This window comes from Alligator mississippiensis, chromosome 8 (genome assembly GCF_030867095.1).
Source record: "Alligator mississippiensis isolate rAllMis1 chromosome 8, rAllMis1, whole genome shotgun sequence".
In the NCBI taxonomy this organism is placed as follows: domain Eukaryota; kingdom Metazoa; phylum Chordata; order Crocodylia; family Alligatoridae; genus Alligator; species Alligator mississippiensis.
In genome coordinates this window covers 27,820,188-27,835,421 of record NC_081831.1, presented here as the reverse complement: position 1 = coordinate 27,835,421, position 15,234 = coordinate 27,820,188, and the positions used below count along the sequence as shown (strand labels likewise).

Genomic DNA, 15,234 nt, shown 5'->3' with positions numbered 1-15,234 from the left:
GAGTGTGAGCAATGTGGCATGTGTGTTCTGTGGTGTATTGCAAGGCGGAAGAAACTGCTGAAAGTATAAGTATCTTCAATGTCATTGGTAAAGGGGGTGAGAAACGTTGGGTTTTTTTACTTCGCCTCACTCTCCATGAATACTGTGAATCTTTTATAGAGGAAAGTGTTAACAGCTTGTTAAGACAAAAAAAAGATGGTTCTGAAAACTCAGACTCTTACTGTAATTGATAGAGTTAATCAAGACAAGTAAATGAAGGCATTTCTTAAGGCGCAGGCAGAAATAATGAAATGTGGCACGATACAGTTGTGTGTTTTAAATGAGAAATCAAACCCCCCCCCCCCCCCCAAAAGACAGTGTAAATATTCACTAGAGGCTGAAGTAAATGATCTACTCTAACGGCCAGGAGGAGGAGCAAAATATGGCCCGCAAGGCCATTCTATCTGGCTGTAGGACCCCTAAAAAATTTAGAAAATTAATATTTATCTGTCTTTGGTTCTTGTCAAAAATGACAGAAACCAGGGGCAGTAGAAAGTCCGTGTCCCCCCCCAGCCGGTGCTCCCTGCTGCAGCTGCTGACAGCCTGTGCATGGCTGTCCTGAGCAGGCCCAGGCAGCCCGATGCAGGCTATGAGTGGTTGCAGTGCGGAGTGCTGGGCATGGGGCAGAGGAGGGCCACTTTTCCTACGCTCAGCACCAGCTTGTAACCCGCCCCCGCTGCCAGCCTGGGCCCTGCGCCGGCTCCGGGCTCGTCCGTCAGGGCTGCACTGCAGTGGCAGCAGCTGCTGCAGCCCCACCACTTGCCACACCTGGTAACGTTTGCTGCTGCTGTCCGCCTGAAGCTCGTGAGCTGGGCAGCACACAAGCGGCGGTGGCAAACACTGCCCGGCGCAGCAAGCGGGGGTGGGGCTGCAGCAGCTGCTGCCTCTGCTGCACAGCCCTGATGGCCGAGCCCGGAGCTGGCGCAGGGCCCAGGCTGGCAGTGGGGGTGAGTTACAAACTGGTGCTGAGCGCGGGAAAAGTGGCCCCTCCCCCGCTCCGTGCCCGGTGTCCCGCGCTGCAACCGGTTGCAGCCCACGCAGTACTGCCAGTGCCTGCTCACAACAGCCCCGTGTGTGCTGCGAGCAGCCGCAGGAAGGAGTGCTGGCCATGGGGTGGGTGGGGGAGAGGCTGCTTTTCCCCCTACTCAGCACCAGCTTGTTCCCTGCTGCAGAGCAGGGGGTGGGGGCTGCACACTGCCCCCAACCTGTACTGCAGGGCTGGGGGGGGCCCTGGGAGTGAGTGGATGCAGAAGCACAGAGCCTGCACCGGTGCCCCAGGGCCAGCGCCAGCGGGGCCCAGAGCAGGGCAGCAGGGGTACAGGGTCCTGGCCAGCAGGGGCACTATGGAGCCGGGTCAGCTCCCCCCTCTCCCTGCTGGTGCAGCCCAGCCTGGCTCCACAGACTCCTGCCAGCCTGCACCCTGCTCTGGGACCCACTGGTGCTGGCTCTGAAACATTGGTCCCAAGACATTGGTCCCAAGATGGTGACCAGGGGGCTGGGCACCTGTCAAGGGGCAGGGCTACCCATGCAGCCCTCCACAGCTTGCCAAAACTGGGTAAGCAGCCTTCCCCCCAAAATAATTGCTTGCCCCATACTGTAAGTTATAATAGATAGTTTAAGTTAGGAAATAGTATAAATGTTTAATATGTATAGCTCCCCAATTTGGTCTCTTTTGAAGGCAAAGAAGAAAACCTGAAAACTGACAATAAACTTCAGAGCTTTGAATGCAGTAACCACTGCTCCTGCTATAGCAAAATACTCTGAAGTTGCAGCAGTTATAGAAGAAGGTAAAATGTTTGTATTTTGTTTGTTTGTTTTTTAAGTATTAAATTTGGATAATGTTGTTTTTGATTATTTCCTTGGGACAAACATGCTGTTATAATTTGGAATTGATATTCATAGGAACAATAGTATTGTTTTATCCAAATACCTTAAAGATTTTATAATGTCCCAGCAATAAAGATATGGAAAAAACTTTTTAAATAAAAATTATGAGGGGAAAATAGTCCCTTTAAAAGGAAAAAAAATATTTTTAAAATGGCAACTTGGTTAAAGTTTAACAAGGGTATTAGCATCCCTTGATCTCACATTTGGAAATATTTTTTGGTAAAGGTCCTAATTCCAATTTCCCAAATCATAGAATCATAGAAGTAGGGTCAGAAGGGACCTTGTAGATCTTCAGGTCCGATCCCCTGCCTGGACAGGAGGGAAACTGGGCTCAAATGACCCCAGCCAGGTAGGCATCAAGCCTCTTCTTAAAGACCCCCAGGGTAGGAGCCAGCGCCACTTCCCTTGGAAGTTGGTTCCAGATCCTAGCCGCCTTAACTGTGAAGTAGTTCTTACGGATGTCTAATCTAAACCTACTCTCCAACAACTTGTGGCCGTTATTCCTTGTTATCCCGGGGGGCGCTAGGGGAAACAAGGTCTCCCCCAAACCCTTCTGGTCCCCCCTAGTGAGTTTATAGATGGTCACCAGGTCCCCCCTCAGCCTTCTCTTGTGAAGGCTGAACAGGTTCAGGTCCCGTAGCCTCTCATTGTAGGGTCTGCCCTGCTGTCCCCGGATCATGCAGGTGGCCCTCCTCTGGACCCTCTCAATGTTGTCCACATCCCTCTTGAAGTGGGGTGCCCAGAACTGGACACAGTACTCCAGCTGTGGCCTGACCAGTGTCGCGTAGAGGGGGAGGATCACCTCCTTGGCCCTACTTGAGATGCACCTGCGGATGCACGATAGGGTCCGGTTAGCCCTGCCGACCGTGACCTCGCATTGTTGGCCCATGTTCATCTTGGAGTCAATGATGACTCCAAGATCCCTTTCTGCCTCCGTGCTCTCAAGAAGGGAGATTCCATCTTATAAGTGTGCTGCTGGTTACTACTGCCCAAGTGCAGCACCCTGCACTTGTCAGTATTGAAACGCATCCTGTTTTTTAGCCCATCCCTGCAGCCGATCCAGGTCTTTCTGCAATCTTTCCCTCCCTACTGACAGCCAATCAGAGTGCAAAGAAGCATTCTGACAGAAGGCAGCCCATCGCCATGATGGTAGGGATACAGGGGATGGAGCGGGCGGGGTGGGGGCGATGCTGGCACAGCTGGCCTTGCCCTCCCACCTGCCTGGCTCCCTGGAGGCAGCAGCAACAGAGCAAATGGAAGCGGAGGTGAGGCCAGCCCTGTAGGTAACACGGGGGAGGGGGAGTGGGCCCAGGCTCAATGTGGCGGGGAGGGGAGTGGGTCCCGGGCCCAACACAATGGGGAGAGGGAGTGGGCCCAGACCCTCTGCTGGGGGGTTCGGGCCCAAGCGGGGGAAAAGCTGGCTCACCACGGCAGGGGGGGAGCAGTGGGCCCAGCCCAATGCAGCCACAGTAGGAGCTGTGGGAAAGAAAGAGTGGGCATCCTCTCCCACTCGGGCCCATGCCCACTCCTCCCCCACACCCCTCCCCAGCATTGGCCCTGAGCCTGCTCCTCCCAGGTCTCCATCCCCCACACTCGCCACCCCCCCCCCCCCCCCCCGCCGTCATTCTTGATGGGCAATTGGCTAGTGTATTTATAACTAGGGGAAAAAAACCCAAAATACATTGGATTCCAAGTGAATTGGACTGGTGTCTATCATTAACTGTATTAGTCCAGTGGTATATGAAATACATTTAATATATTAAATTTCATACACCATTGAATAACTTTAACTGAAATACATGTACCCATTTTGATTCTTCTCCCCAACTGTATTTGAAAGCTACAGGATGCCCAATGACACCGATGGACTAAAAGATCAGTGGCTTTTAAACACCGATGAAGGAGAATGAGTATTAATTTGTATTTGTTGTTGTGTTCTTCTATTTTTGATGTTTGTGCATCATGAATTGAACCTGACCAATAATTTAACATTATATATATATATATATGGAAACTGCACATGATGCTGGAAACTGTATGGCATGAACACTGGATATTTTGGCTTAGCCTTGCTTATTACTTTTAGCTTTGTTCAGATTTATCAGCATATTGTTACATTTTTGTTACTGTTATTTTGAGCATTTTGAATTGCGCAAGCATCTCTTGGATTGGATGAAATGACCTTTGTTTTCTATTGCCTTGCATGCCACTGTAATAAGCTCCTGCATTGCTCTGTATTTTATATTTTGCATTTATATATTGTGCATGGCCTTATGAGATCAGATGTGTTTGTCTTGCATTTTTATTTCAGATGGGCCTGAATTAGGTTAGATTAGGTTGGATGGCATTGGATTAAATTAGCATTGTCTGCTTTCCTTTGCTGTATTATATTGCAATGCAATGCAACTCTTGCATTGCTTTTATATTGGATTCTGTTGTCCCTCACCCGCCTATCTACCTCTCCTGGCCCCTGGCTGCTTTGCAGTGTCACCCCAATTCTGTTATTCACCCCCCATCCTCTTCTTAGAGATCATCTCCCCACCCACCCCCTTCCCAGCTCCTACACAGTCACCTGGAAACCTCATTGCCAGAGGCATCCCCCCCTCAGTGCCTGGCACTCACACCAATGGGGGGCCTGGTCTATCCTCACTGACCTCTGTGCCTTATCCTGGGAGCCATGGAAGAGTGGTAAATGTCAATTCAGCCTTTGTCAATTCCCATGGAGGCATGCTCTGCTTGAATCTGCCTTCAGGGACATGTGTGGAAACCTCCTGTGAAGTGCAGCCCCTGAGGATGTTCTCATGAGATCCTTCTAGTCCTGTGGATGGGTGGGTGGATGGGTGGGTGGATGGATGGATGGATGGATGGATGGATGGATGGATGGATGGATGGATGGATGGATGGATGGATGGAGAGAGGTTGTAAAGGGATGGATAGATAGAGGGTGTGTGGGGATAGATTGAGGGACAGGAGTGATGGAATGGACAGATGTATAGAGGTGTGGATGAATGGACAGATGGATGGGATGGATGGAGGGATAGACAGATGGACAGAAGGACTGAAAGAGGAAGGGAGGGTGTGTGGGGGTCTATGGAAGGAAGATGGGCCTGTGTGGCCTGGGAGTGATGGGGGCATGACAAAGAGGTAACTCACTCATCTGCCTGGAAATAAACCCTTGTCCCTACGATCCAGGGCTCTTTTTTCCCCCCCTCCAAATTGGGATCTGGGTGTCTCTGGAGGGGGTAATTATCCACCTCCCCAGAGGGTAGTGGCCCATCCCTAAGTGGCACTTGGGTACTACCACTGCCCTCAAACTGGGGGGGAGGGGGTGTCAGGGAGGGAAGATAACTCCATATGGGGGTAACTCAGCCCTATATGAAGTGGGGGGTGAGCCGTGGCCCATATGGGGATGGGGCCTAGCTTTATATGGGGATAGAAGAGAAATGGAGCCTTATATGGGGCTAGGGGGAAGAGTTTGGGTTTTATATGGGGACAGGGAAAGGAATTGGGGCTTTATATGGAGGTCAAGGCCTTATGGAGGTAGGTAATGAGGCAGGGTCTTATATGGAAGTAGGGGGTGGAGATAGGGCTGTGTGTGTGTTTAGGGGTGCATAGAAGGCCTTATATGGCAGAAAGGGGCAGAGACATGGCCTTATATAAGGTGGGGGGGAGGGAGGGCCTTATGGAGAGAGGTTGTAAAGGCTGGGAGGGTGGAAACAGGCCCATATATGGGGGCAGGGAAGGAAAAAAGGCCTTATGGGTAGGGGAAGAGGCAGAGCCCAATATAGGGCTAGGGGGCAGAGAGAGGCCCTATTATGGGGTAGGGGAAGAGAAAGGGCCTAATATGGAGGCACCACAACAGACCTGGCCCATGGTGGAAGGAAACAGGCCCATAGGGGACAAGGGGTGGAAAACGGGTCTATGGGGTCGAGGTGTGTGTGTGTGTTGCGGGGGGGGGGGGGTCACAGCCCTATAGGGGAAGGCTGGGTGGGTGGTGGGTCACTGTCCTCTTGTCCAAGCCCACAAATTGCATCCCAGGAGGGCAGGGGGCTATGAGTTGAGGGTGAGGGGCAGCAGCAGGGTGGGGATGGGCTGTGGGTAAGAAGTGAGGGGCAGGGGGGTGGGGGGACTGCAGGTCAGGGGTGAGGCATATTCACTAATGCAGGGGTTGGCAACTGGGAGTACTTGGGAAGGTCCCAGGGGGTATGTGCAGGTGGGCAGGGGTGGAGCACCACCACTCACTGCCCCATACCACCATCTCTCAGGAGCAGGGCTGGGTGAAGGCGAGGGCAGCAGCACCCCTTGGCAGGCCACACAGGCGTTGCCTGTATGTTGGTGGGGGGAGCTGACACGTGGTGGCCTCTGCTGCTACCCGCCAGTCCACGCTGCCGCAGCTCCACATTTGGCCGCACGCTACCCCCCTTCCACCCATCCCCCACCCTGGCCACCGGGGATGCACCTATTAAAAAAGGTTGAAAACCCCTGCATCAATGAATGATTTATTCCTCTCCATCTCTAATTGCTTCCACACTCAAACACTTTCCCTGGCTCCCTGAATGCCTTGTTAGAGTCAGGGGCAACTTTTTAATGGCTTCCCATGGAACCAATCAGGGCCATGGCTAATGAGCTCCAGGAGGATCCACAGTAACAAGGAGCTGGGAGCTAAGAGCATGACACCCCCCTCAGCTCCCCCTACCATGGGAGAACATTAAGGGAATTTAGAGAGACAGAGAGGGGCAGAGATGGAGGGAGCTGAGAAGCTGGTGTGGGGAGGGGCTAATTTTGAGGGGCCACTGCCCCTCACTCCCAATTTGCAGCCCTGCCAGCCTTGCTGGTACCTCTCACTCTCAACCTGCAGCCCCCAGCTTTGACAGGCTGATCCTGACTCTGGGAGGGGGCTGAACTAGAGGTGACCTCTTTTTCTATCTATAGCTAGACCAGGGGCTGGCAACTTTTTTTTGGCAGAGTGCCGAAAACACCCAACCTCAACTTGTAAGATGTTGATGTGCCAGGGGCGGACGATAAGAGAGCCTCGAGGGGCCTGATCCTTGTGGCAGTGCAGCCCCAGTGCCTTCCTTGCTGTTTGCCCTGAGGTGCATGTGCCAAGCAAAATGCCTTCACATGCCATGATCTGGCACTTGTGCCAGGGGTTACCTATCCCAGAGCTACATCATCCATTCATCCATGTCTCCATCCTAGTCCCATCCCCTGTGGCTGCAGAGAGAAGCCTGCTTCTATCCTTTCCTTCTGGCTTCTTTCCAAAGTCCATTCCCTGAATTCTTCCAGCCTGTCCCCATGCCTCCCAGGCTCCTAAATCATTTGTGTCTCTGCACTAGACTCTCCCATCCATCCACCTCCTTCTTGAAGTGAAGGGTGGATGGATGGGACCCAGGACTCCAGGTGAGGCCTCCCCAGTGCCAGATAGAGGAGAGGAATCACTGCCTTTGATTTGCAAAGAACAGGCCTGTGACTACTGTATATTCTTGCCTAACTGCTTGCACCTACTCCTCCCAAATCAGCTTCCCGTCCAAAACTGGGGCATGTGTATTAAGCAGAGAAGGTGAGATAACCAGTTGCTTTGATCCCTGCTCCCCAGTACAGGAGCCCTGATATTATAACTCTTCAGACATCTGAGGGAGTTTATGGCCCATTGATGGGCCATTGCGTTCATGGATCATTGGTTTTTGCTTCACAGGTGTTAATAAACATCTCTCCTTTTTAAGTCAATGCTTCATTTATGAGGCTAATAGTCCACAGGGGGATGTTGCTACCTGCTAAGGCTGCTGGTCTCTGCTTCTATTTCACAGATCAGGGGTCCAGCCCTGGAGACCAGGCTTCAGCAGCACCAATAGTTTCAGTTTTAGTGAAGCAGGAAAAGGAGGGTGTCAGCCAAAGATGAGGAGGCTCTGTTCCTGTTCTTAGTAGATATAACTCTGGCAAACTCTTATTTCCTCCATAATGTCTTTCAAAAATGTCTTTTAATAAATTGAGTAACTGTGGCATTGATGCCTACACAGTTGGATGGGTTAGAAATTGGCTGATGGGGCGCACCCAGAGAGTGGTGGTGGATGGGTTGTACTCGACCTGGTGGGATGTAAATAGTGGGGTCCCCCAGGGCTCGGTCCTGGGGCCTACACTGTTCAACATCTTTATCAGCGACTTGAACGAGGGGGTGGAAAACACATTGTCCAAGTTTGCCGATGACACCAAGATATGGGGAGAGGCAGGCACACTCAAAGGGAGAGAGAGGTTGCAATTAGATTTAGATAGACTACAGAAGTGGGCGGATGGTAATAGGATGTGCTTCAATGTGGATAAGTGCAGGGTGCTGCACCTGGGGAGAAGGAATCCACAGCATACATACAAGCTGGGGAGTTCCCTCCTTGTGAGCACAGAGGCAGAAAGGGATCTTGGCATCATTATTGACTCCAAGATGAACATGAGCTGCCAATGCCAGGCCACAGCCAGCAAAGCCAACCGCACCTTATCGTGCATCCAAAGATGCATCTCAAGCCAATCCAGAGAGGTGATACTCCCCGTCTACGCAACATTGGTCCGGCCTCAATTGGAGTACTGCGTCCAGTTCTGGGAACCACACTTTAAGAAGGATGTGGCCTGCCTTGAGAGGTTTCAGAGGAGGGCCACCCGCTTGGTTGGAGGGCAACAGGGCAGGCTCTATGAGGAGAGGCTGAGGGACCTGAACCTTTTCAGCCTCAGCAAATGGAGGCTGAGGGGGGATTTGGTGGCTGCCTACAAACTTGTCAGGAGAGATCAGCAGCAAATAGGAAGGGTCTTATTCCCCCCAGCAGCAGCTGGGGTAACGAGGAACAATGTCCAGAAGCTGCTGGAGAATAGGTTCAGGTTAGAGATTAGGAGGCACTATTTCACTGTTAGGGTGGCTAGGATCTGGAACCAACTTCCTAAGGAAGTGGTCCTCACTCCTACCTTGGGTAAATTCAAAAAGAGGTTGGATGAGCACCTGTCTGGGGTCGTGTGATACCAGCATGTGCTCTGGCCAGTGGCAGGGGGTCAGACTAGATGATCTATTTAGGTCCCTTCTGACCCCTAACTACTATGAAACTATGAAAAACAAGGTGCATATTTTATGTTGAGGTGTGTTGCATGAGAAACATGGTATGTTCTTGTTATTGCTCTTCCTTTTCTCCTTGTTTTTGTTCTTCTCCTTGTTCTCCTTATTCTTGTTCTTGTGTGACAGGCTAGCTGGCAATGACAGCCCAGGGGCTTTAAAGGGGCAAAAGTTGATTGGAGGACTTGGGATTCCCTTTCCTCACCAATCAGGCCCCAGAGACTGACCCTCCATGTCGCCTGATTGGCCCCTTGGGTCACCTGGAGGGGGATGAAAGGGGAAGCACGGCTGACTCAGGGGAGACCAGTGAGGGACCACAAGGAAGGAGCTTCAAAGAGCTGGCAAGAGCTAGGCCAGCAGGGTGGAAGCAGTTGCCCCAGAAGACCCTGAAGGAGTGGGACCTGCAGGCAGCAGTTGGACCCTCAGCAGCACAGCGTGTGGCTGGCAGGAGAGGCTTCCCGCTGGGCTCCAGGATCCCTTATGGGAGGCTGTGGCCAGCAGGAGAGGCTCCCCAGCTCCAGCAAGGATTTGAGCAGTGACCTGAGAAGTTCCCAGCTCTGCTTCCAGCTCCTCCAATAAGAGGCCAGGAAGCTTGACATGAAGCTGGGGCTCCTGGAAGGTCAAGACCCCTTGCAGCTTAAAGCAGTGCTAGCACTGGTGGTTGTATGGTATTGTTTCTGCCTACCATGTAGGAGATCTGAGGTCAAGTCCCAGCTGGGGTGACTTGGTGTGAGTGAAGTAACAGGGAGAAATCCTTGTTGCAGTGGAAAGGGGCCATTGTGTTTTCCCTCTTTCCCCACCTCCAGGTACCTAGGCCCTATATTCTTTGTTGTTTGACATTTTGTATTTTATTCCTTTTCACCAACCTGTATTGTTTGTTGTGCTGTTTGTGTTTTATATTTTGTTAACCCTGTCTTTTGTCAATGATTGTAAGTGTCTAACCTGTGTTGAGTCCTGCCCCCTTGGGGCATTGTAGTGTTCCCTATACCCCCTGGTTTATGCTTGTTATGTTCCCAGTACTGTTCATTCATTAAAAGGTATATGGTTAAGGCCCCATTGATGGTCTTGCTCTGCTCTATAGGGAGAAGAGAGTCCCTACACCTCCCACAGCACTTGTGCACCTGCTTTGATCCCTTCAATTGGAGAGGGGGTACCTCTTGGAGTACCGCCTGGGTTACACTTGTTTGTCTTATTCTTATTTTTCTTCTTGTTCTTCTTTTTCTCTTTCTCCTTCTACTTGTTCTCCTCATTCTTCTCCTTGTTCTTGTCCTTGTTGTCCTCATTCTTCTCTTCCTCCTTCTCCATGTTCTTTTCCTTGTTCTCCTTCTCCTTGTTCTCCTCATTTTCCTTCTCCTTGTTCTTGTTATCCATGTTCTTGTTTTTCTTGTTCTCCTTGATCTTCTCTTCATTCTTCTCATTCTCCTCTCCTCCTCCTTCTTCTTGGTGTCTTCTTTCTTCTTGTCCTTACCCTTCTGCATTCCATTCCAAACCAAAATCATGCCTTTCCCATCCTTTTTGGGTCATCACGGTGACAGCATCCTTCCTAGGCTTTCCAAGTCAAGACACCTCTTATATTTGCAGGTGAGTTATTTGTGAGAAAATATGATATGGTGCGTCTTCAAGCCAGGTAAAGGCATTGCTGACATCTGGACCAGTGCTGCGGCCCCCAGAAGGTTCCTTCACCCCTATGTGGGAGCCCTTGAAAGAGGCCTGGACAGACATCAGAGGATTAAAGGGGTTTGTTGGAGGTTTATATGGCTTCCTCTCTCATTCTTGTCGTGGCCGAGGGGCTGTGGCCAGCAGCCCGGGCACGTGGGCCGAGGAAAAGGTCGGCACGGTGAACTAGAATTAGGCACTGATGCGTAGAGGTTGATTAAAGATTGTTTTACTTACACCGTAGGTGGTCGCAGCGCAGGCAGGAAAAACTTTCTTGAGTTGCAGTTACAAACAAACACAAGCGGAGTTTGCTAGGCTCCACTGAAGACACACGAGCAGAGTTTGCTAGGCTCCGCTAAACAAACATGAACAGAGCTCTGGATACCACTCACGGAGTTTGCTAGGCTCCGTGGACCATCCGAAATGAGAGTCCGAAAGGTGACTCTCCATGAAAGCGCGCAAGGTAGGGTACGTCGAGGGATTGTGCGGTGACAGGGAGAGGCTAGAGGTTGATCAGGCCCCTGTATCCTCCTCTAAGGCACACGCGGAGTTTGTTAGGCTCCACAGCGCGCTTAGAGTTCTTCACGAGATGAATGTGAAGTCCTCCAACTTGGGCGGAAACTGCTCAAGCCTCTTATACAACTAGCAAGCCAATCGCTAGCCGCCACGTGGGAATAATTTAGAAACAGCCAATAGTGGGAAACAAATTTACATACGGGTGGTGGGAACTCCTTTGTACAGGGGTTTTTCTCTCTGCAACTGAGAATTGCACCGTGCAAAGAAAGCTCCATGTGGCGGGAAATAATTCTGCAGTGCCGAAGCACACACAAAATCATACCCTTTGGGTCATGACAATTCTCTGCCTCCCTGCCTGTGAGGCCCCTACAATGGACAGCAGAGGGTGATAATATCCAGCTGATGCTGGATTAGCTCCTTCTGTGTTATCCCAGCCTTGGGGGTGGGGCGGGGGGTCCCTGTACAGCAGCTAGTGCCTGTTCCCATTCCCAGTCTGGGGAGTCTATAGTGCATGGTGTCCTATTGTCTCACCCTTGGGGGCATGTACAGCACCATAGAACCCTATTGGAAGAAGTGACATCATAGAATCTTGGAGAGAGGGCAGTAACATCATAGACCCCTATGGGAGAGAGTAATGACATCACAGGACCCTGGGAGAGGGACAAGTGATGTCAGAACAATATGAGAGGGAACAATGACATCATAGAACCCTGGAGAGGGGGCAGTGGCATCATAACCCTATGGGAGGGGGTGAAGTAACAGCAGAGGGGTGCAGTGATGTTGTAGCAACTCAGGGAGGTGCTGTGATGTCATAGAGCCTAGGTGGGCAACCAGTAAGCCCTGGGGGGCAGGTGGGGGCAGTGGCTGGGGCTGCTCTGCCAGGGGAGCTGGGGACCTGGGGAGCTACACCTCAGACTATAGAGTGAGCCCTGTCCCTGGTGGACGGGAGCGTGCAGGGTTGGGGCCCTGCAGTTTTCATAGCAATTGAGAAACCTGGGGGGTGTGCCAAAGGACCCAGGAAGATGCCCTGCCCCTCCCCCACCCAATGGCGTATTTTATCCCCCCCTTCCCCCCACTCCCCAGGCCACCATGGAGGCTGAGGACCTGCGCCTGGCCCTGGAGCGGCAGCGGGATGAGAATCAGGAGCTGGTGGAGACACTCCTGCAGCTGGAGAAGGAGCACGGGCAGCTCCAGAGGGACCAGAGCCAGCTCAAGGAGGAAGTGGCTAGGTCAGGAGGCATGTACACACAGCCTGATCCTGGCCTTGGGGATCTGTACAACTCCTAGCACCCCCTGATTCTGGCCTGAGGGGTCTGTACAGTGCCTGGCATGATCCACAGCCCCTCCCCTCACTTCCCACAGGCTGCAGCACACCCAGACAATGTCAGAGGAGCCTGATGGGATCCTGGAGGAGCTCAGTGCCCTTCAGACCAGCCTGGCTGAGAGGGAGCAGGAGATCAAAGTCCTCAAGCAGCAGAGGCAGTGTCTCGTAAGTGGCAGGGGTCTGTCTGACGCCCTATCCCTCTTGATTATTAATTAGCCCTCACGAATATTCAGTACCCTGCTTGAATCATTTATAGTTGCACTGCATTCAGGGTTGGTTTTCCCCAGGCAGTGTTTTTAATGAATAGTCAGCATTGCCTTTCCAGACTCAATCACCTTGGTGAATATTGCAGGTATGCAATGAATAGTTATGACCCCTCAGGACCCTATTACAGTAAATATTCAGTACCCTTATTGAATATTTAATACTATTATTGAATATTTGGCACCCTTGTTGAAAATTCACCATCCCTATTCAATAGAGCAGCACCCCATTAAACATTTGGCATTGCTATTGAAAATTCAGTACCTTTATTAAATATACAGCACTCCATTAAATATTTTCCATCGCAACCGAATACTCAATACCTTTGTTTGAATATTCAGCATCCCTATTAAATATACAGTACTCCTATTGAATATTTGGTGTCACTACTGAATATTCAGCACCTCTCTTGAAAATTCAGTGCTTCTATTACACAGTCAGGAGCCCAGTTATATATTCAGCATCCCCTCTTTACTGTTTGGGACATCTCATGGCTCTTTAGGGTTCAGCTTCACTAGTTAGTATTGCTAAGGAATATTCAGTATAGTACAGGTCAGTCGCATCATACGCGCATTTAACTTATGTGAATTCAACTATATGTGGGGTGGGAAGGGGGCGGGGCTTTAGTTTGCATGCGGTGCTGCTGCTTACCTGGAGGCCCATTATGGCGGTGACGGCTACAGCCTCCAAAACATCCCGCTATCGCCATGGAGCCGTGCCCAGAGCTGTGTGGCCAGGAGCCAGGCGTCAGCGTGGTGGTGGCTGGGCAGCACGCCGCCATCCCCACCACCACCACCCCGTGCTACGCCGCTGCTGCCAGCTGCACAGCTCTAAGCACGGTGCCACGTGCAAACTCAAGCCCCGTTCCCCTTCCCACCCCGTGTATAGTCACCGATTTTTGCCTTACATGATTTTCGTCTTACGCGCTGACTTCAGACCCTAACCCCCGCGTAAGATGTGACTCCACTGTATTTCCATATTTAGTCCCCCTTCTTAATATTTGGGGGATTCAATGAAGAGTCATAATCTCTCTTGAATAATCAGCACCCCTCTTATATATTCAGTAGACCTCTTGACTGAGACATCGAATGATATTCATGGTTCATCTTGACTAATTAGTATTTCTAATGAATATTCATCATTATCTTTCACTATTTAGTCAGCCTTATTATGAATAGGTGGGATCTTTAATGAATAGTCACAATCCTGTTGAATATGCATCATCTCCCTTCATGATTGGGAAGGTACTGAATATTCTTGACCCCCTTTACTATTGGCCATGTCTGATCAATACTCAGCACTGTATTTCCATATTCAGTAGACCTCTTGAATATTCATAAAGTCAATTGAATAGTAATTTAACCTATTGAATATTCAGCAACTCTTTTGACTATCGAGTCTGCTTAAAAGAGTCAGGTTTTCTTTCACCTTATCAAGATGTCTCATGAATATTCAGTGCCCTGTTTCCATATGTTACAGCTATCTCGAATATTCAGGATCTTCAATGTATAGTTGCCCTGGTTTATCTTCTAATTAATAGCCCATGCTTTATTTCTATATGCAACAATTGTGCTGAGTATTTAGCACACCCCATGTGGACTCCCTTTCCCTATTGAATATTCATTGCCTCTCATGGCAACCTTGGATTTACCAGGGGTCTATAGGGCACTGGTAACAGGGACCTGGAGAGAGGTATTTGGGGGCAGGGTTAGTCCAGGCCATGCCCCCCATGCCTGAGTAGCCTCAGCAGGGTCCCTGAAGTGCCCCAGGCTCCCTGTCCATCCATCCATCTCTGCAGGAGGCTGAGAAGCAAGAGCTGAGATGCTGCATCCAGGAGCTGATGACAGAGGTAGGGTGGTTTAGGGGCAGGGGAACTGGGATGAAGTGCATGGTACTGGGAGGTGGAACTGGGAGGCATTGGTCTGAGGTCTTTCCTGACCCCTATAGAACCTGGGTCTGACCAAAGGCAATTTCCGGACCCACCAGCAGCTTTTGGAAGCGGAACGAGCCCTCAAGCAGCTGAAGGTGAGAGGAGTTTGTACAGTGCCCAGCACCCCCTGATCCCAGGTTCCAGGTTTGCTACAGTGCTTGGTGCCCCCCAGTCTTGGCCTGGGCGATTTGGGATACCTTTTTGCCCCTGACACCCACCCTACCACCAGGTCGACCTGCAACAAGCCAAGGATGAATGGGACAAGAGGGAGAAGGAACTGGATAAGGTAACACTCCTGTGGCCTCAGAGATCCCAGCCAGGGTCCACAGCAGCCTTTGCCCCCCAGTGTCTGCCCCCTGGGGCCTGGGATCCCCCTGCTTTCTGCCACAGACTCACCTAAGTGACCCTGGTCGCATCCTTTAGCCTGCAGCTTTCAGTGTCCCTCTAGGGGATTTAGGGGATCCATGCCTGAATCTCTTGTTGGCCATGGCCTGCCAGAAGAGATCCAAGACACCTGGTTTCCCTGAAAGC

At 51.0% G+C, this 15,234-nt stretch overlaps 1 protein-coding gene across 12 annotated transcripts in view; it reads left to right on the top strand.

The window, feature by feature from the left end:
* The window catches only part of LOC102561834 (probable DNA double-strand break repair Rad50 ATPase), a 72,105-nt gene that overhangs the window by 15,231 nt on the left and 41,640 nt on the right, over positions 1-15,234 (top strand). For 4 of the 12 annotated variants that reach the window (XR_009463908.1, XM_059732546.1, XM_019495676.2 and 1 more), the window contains exons 1-6: positions 7,889-10,594; positions 12,269-12,414; positions 12,548-12,674; positions 14,572-14,622; positions 14,721-14,798; positions 14,933-14,989. Coding sequence is in view for 11 of the 12 variants with exons in the window: in XM_059732546.1 (XP_059588529.1) it covers positions 10,055-10,594; positions 12,269-12,414; positions 12,548-12,674; positions 14,572-14,622; positions 14,721-14,798; positions 14,933-14,989 (999 nt within the window). In the remaining variant the exon portion in view is untranslated. Of the gene's footprint in view, positions 1-1,717; positions 1,827-2,967; positions 3,192-3,766; positions 3,837-7,888; positions 10,751-10,913; positions 11,133-12,268; positions 12,415-12,547; positions 12,675-14,571; positions 14,623-14,720; positions 14,799-14,932; positions 14,990-15,234 lie in introns of those variants that run through there. The other 8 variants (XM_059732550.1, XM_059732549.1, XM_059732551.1 and 5 more) reach the window with 8 other exon arrangements.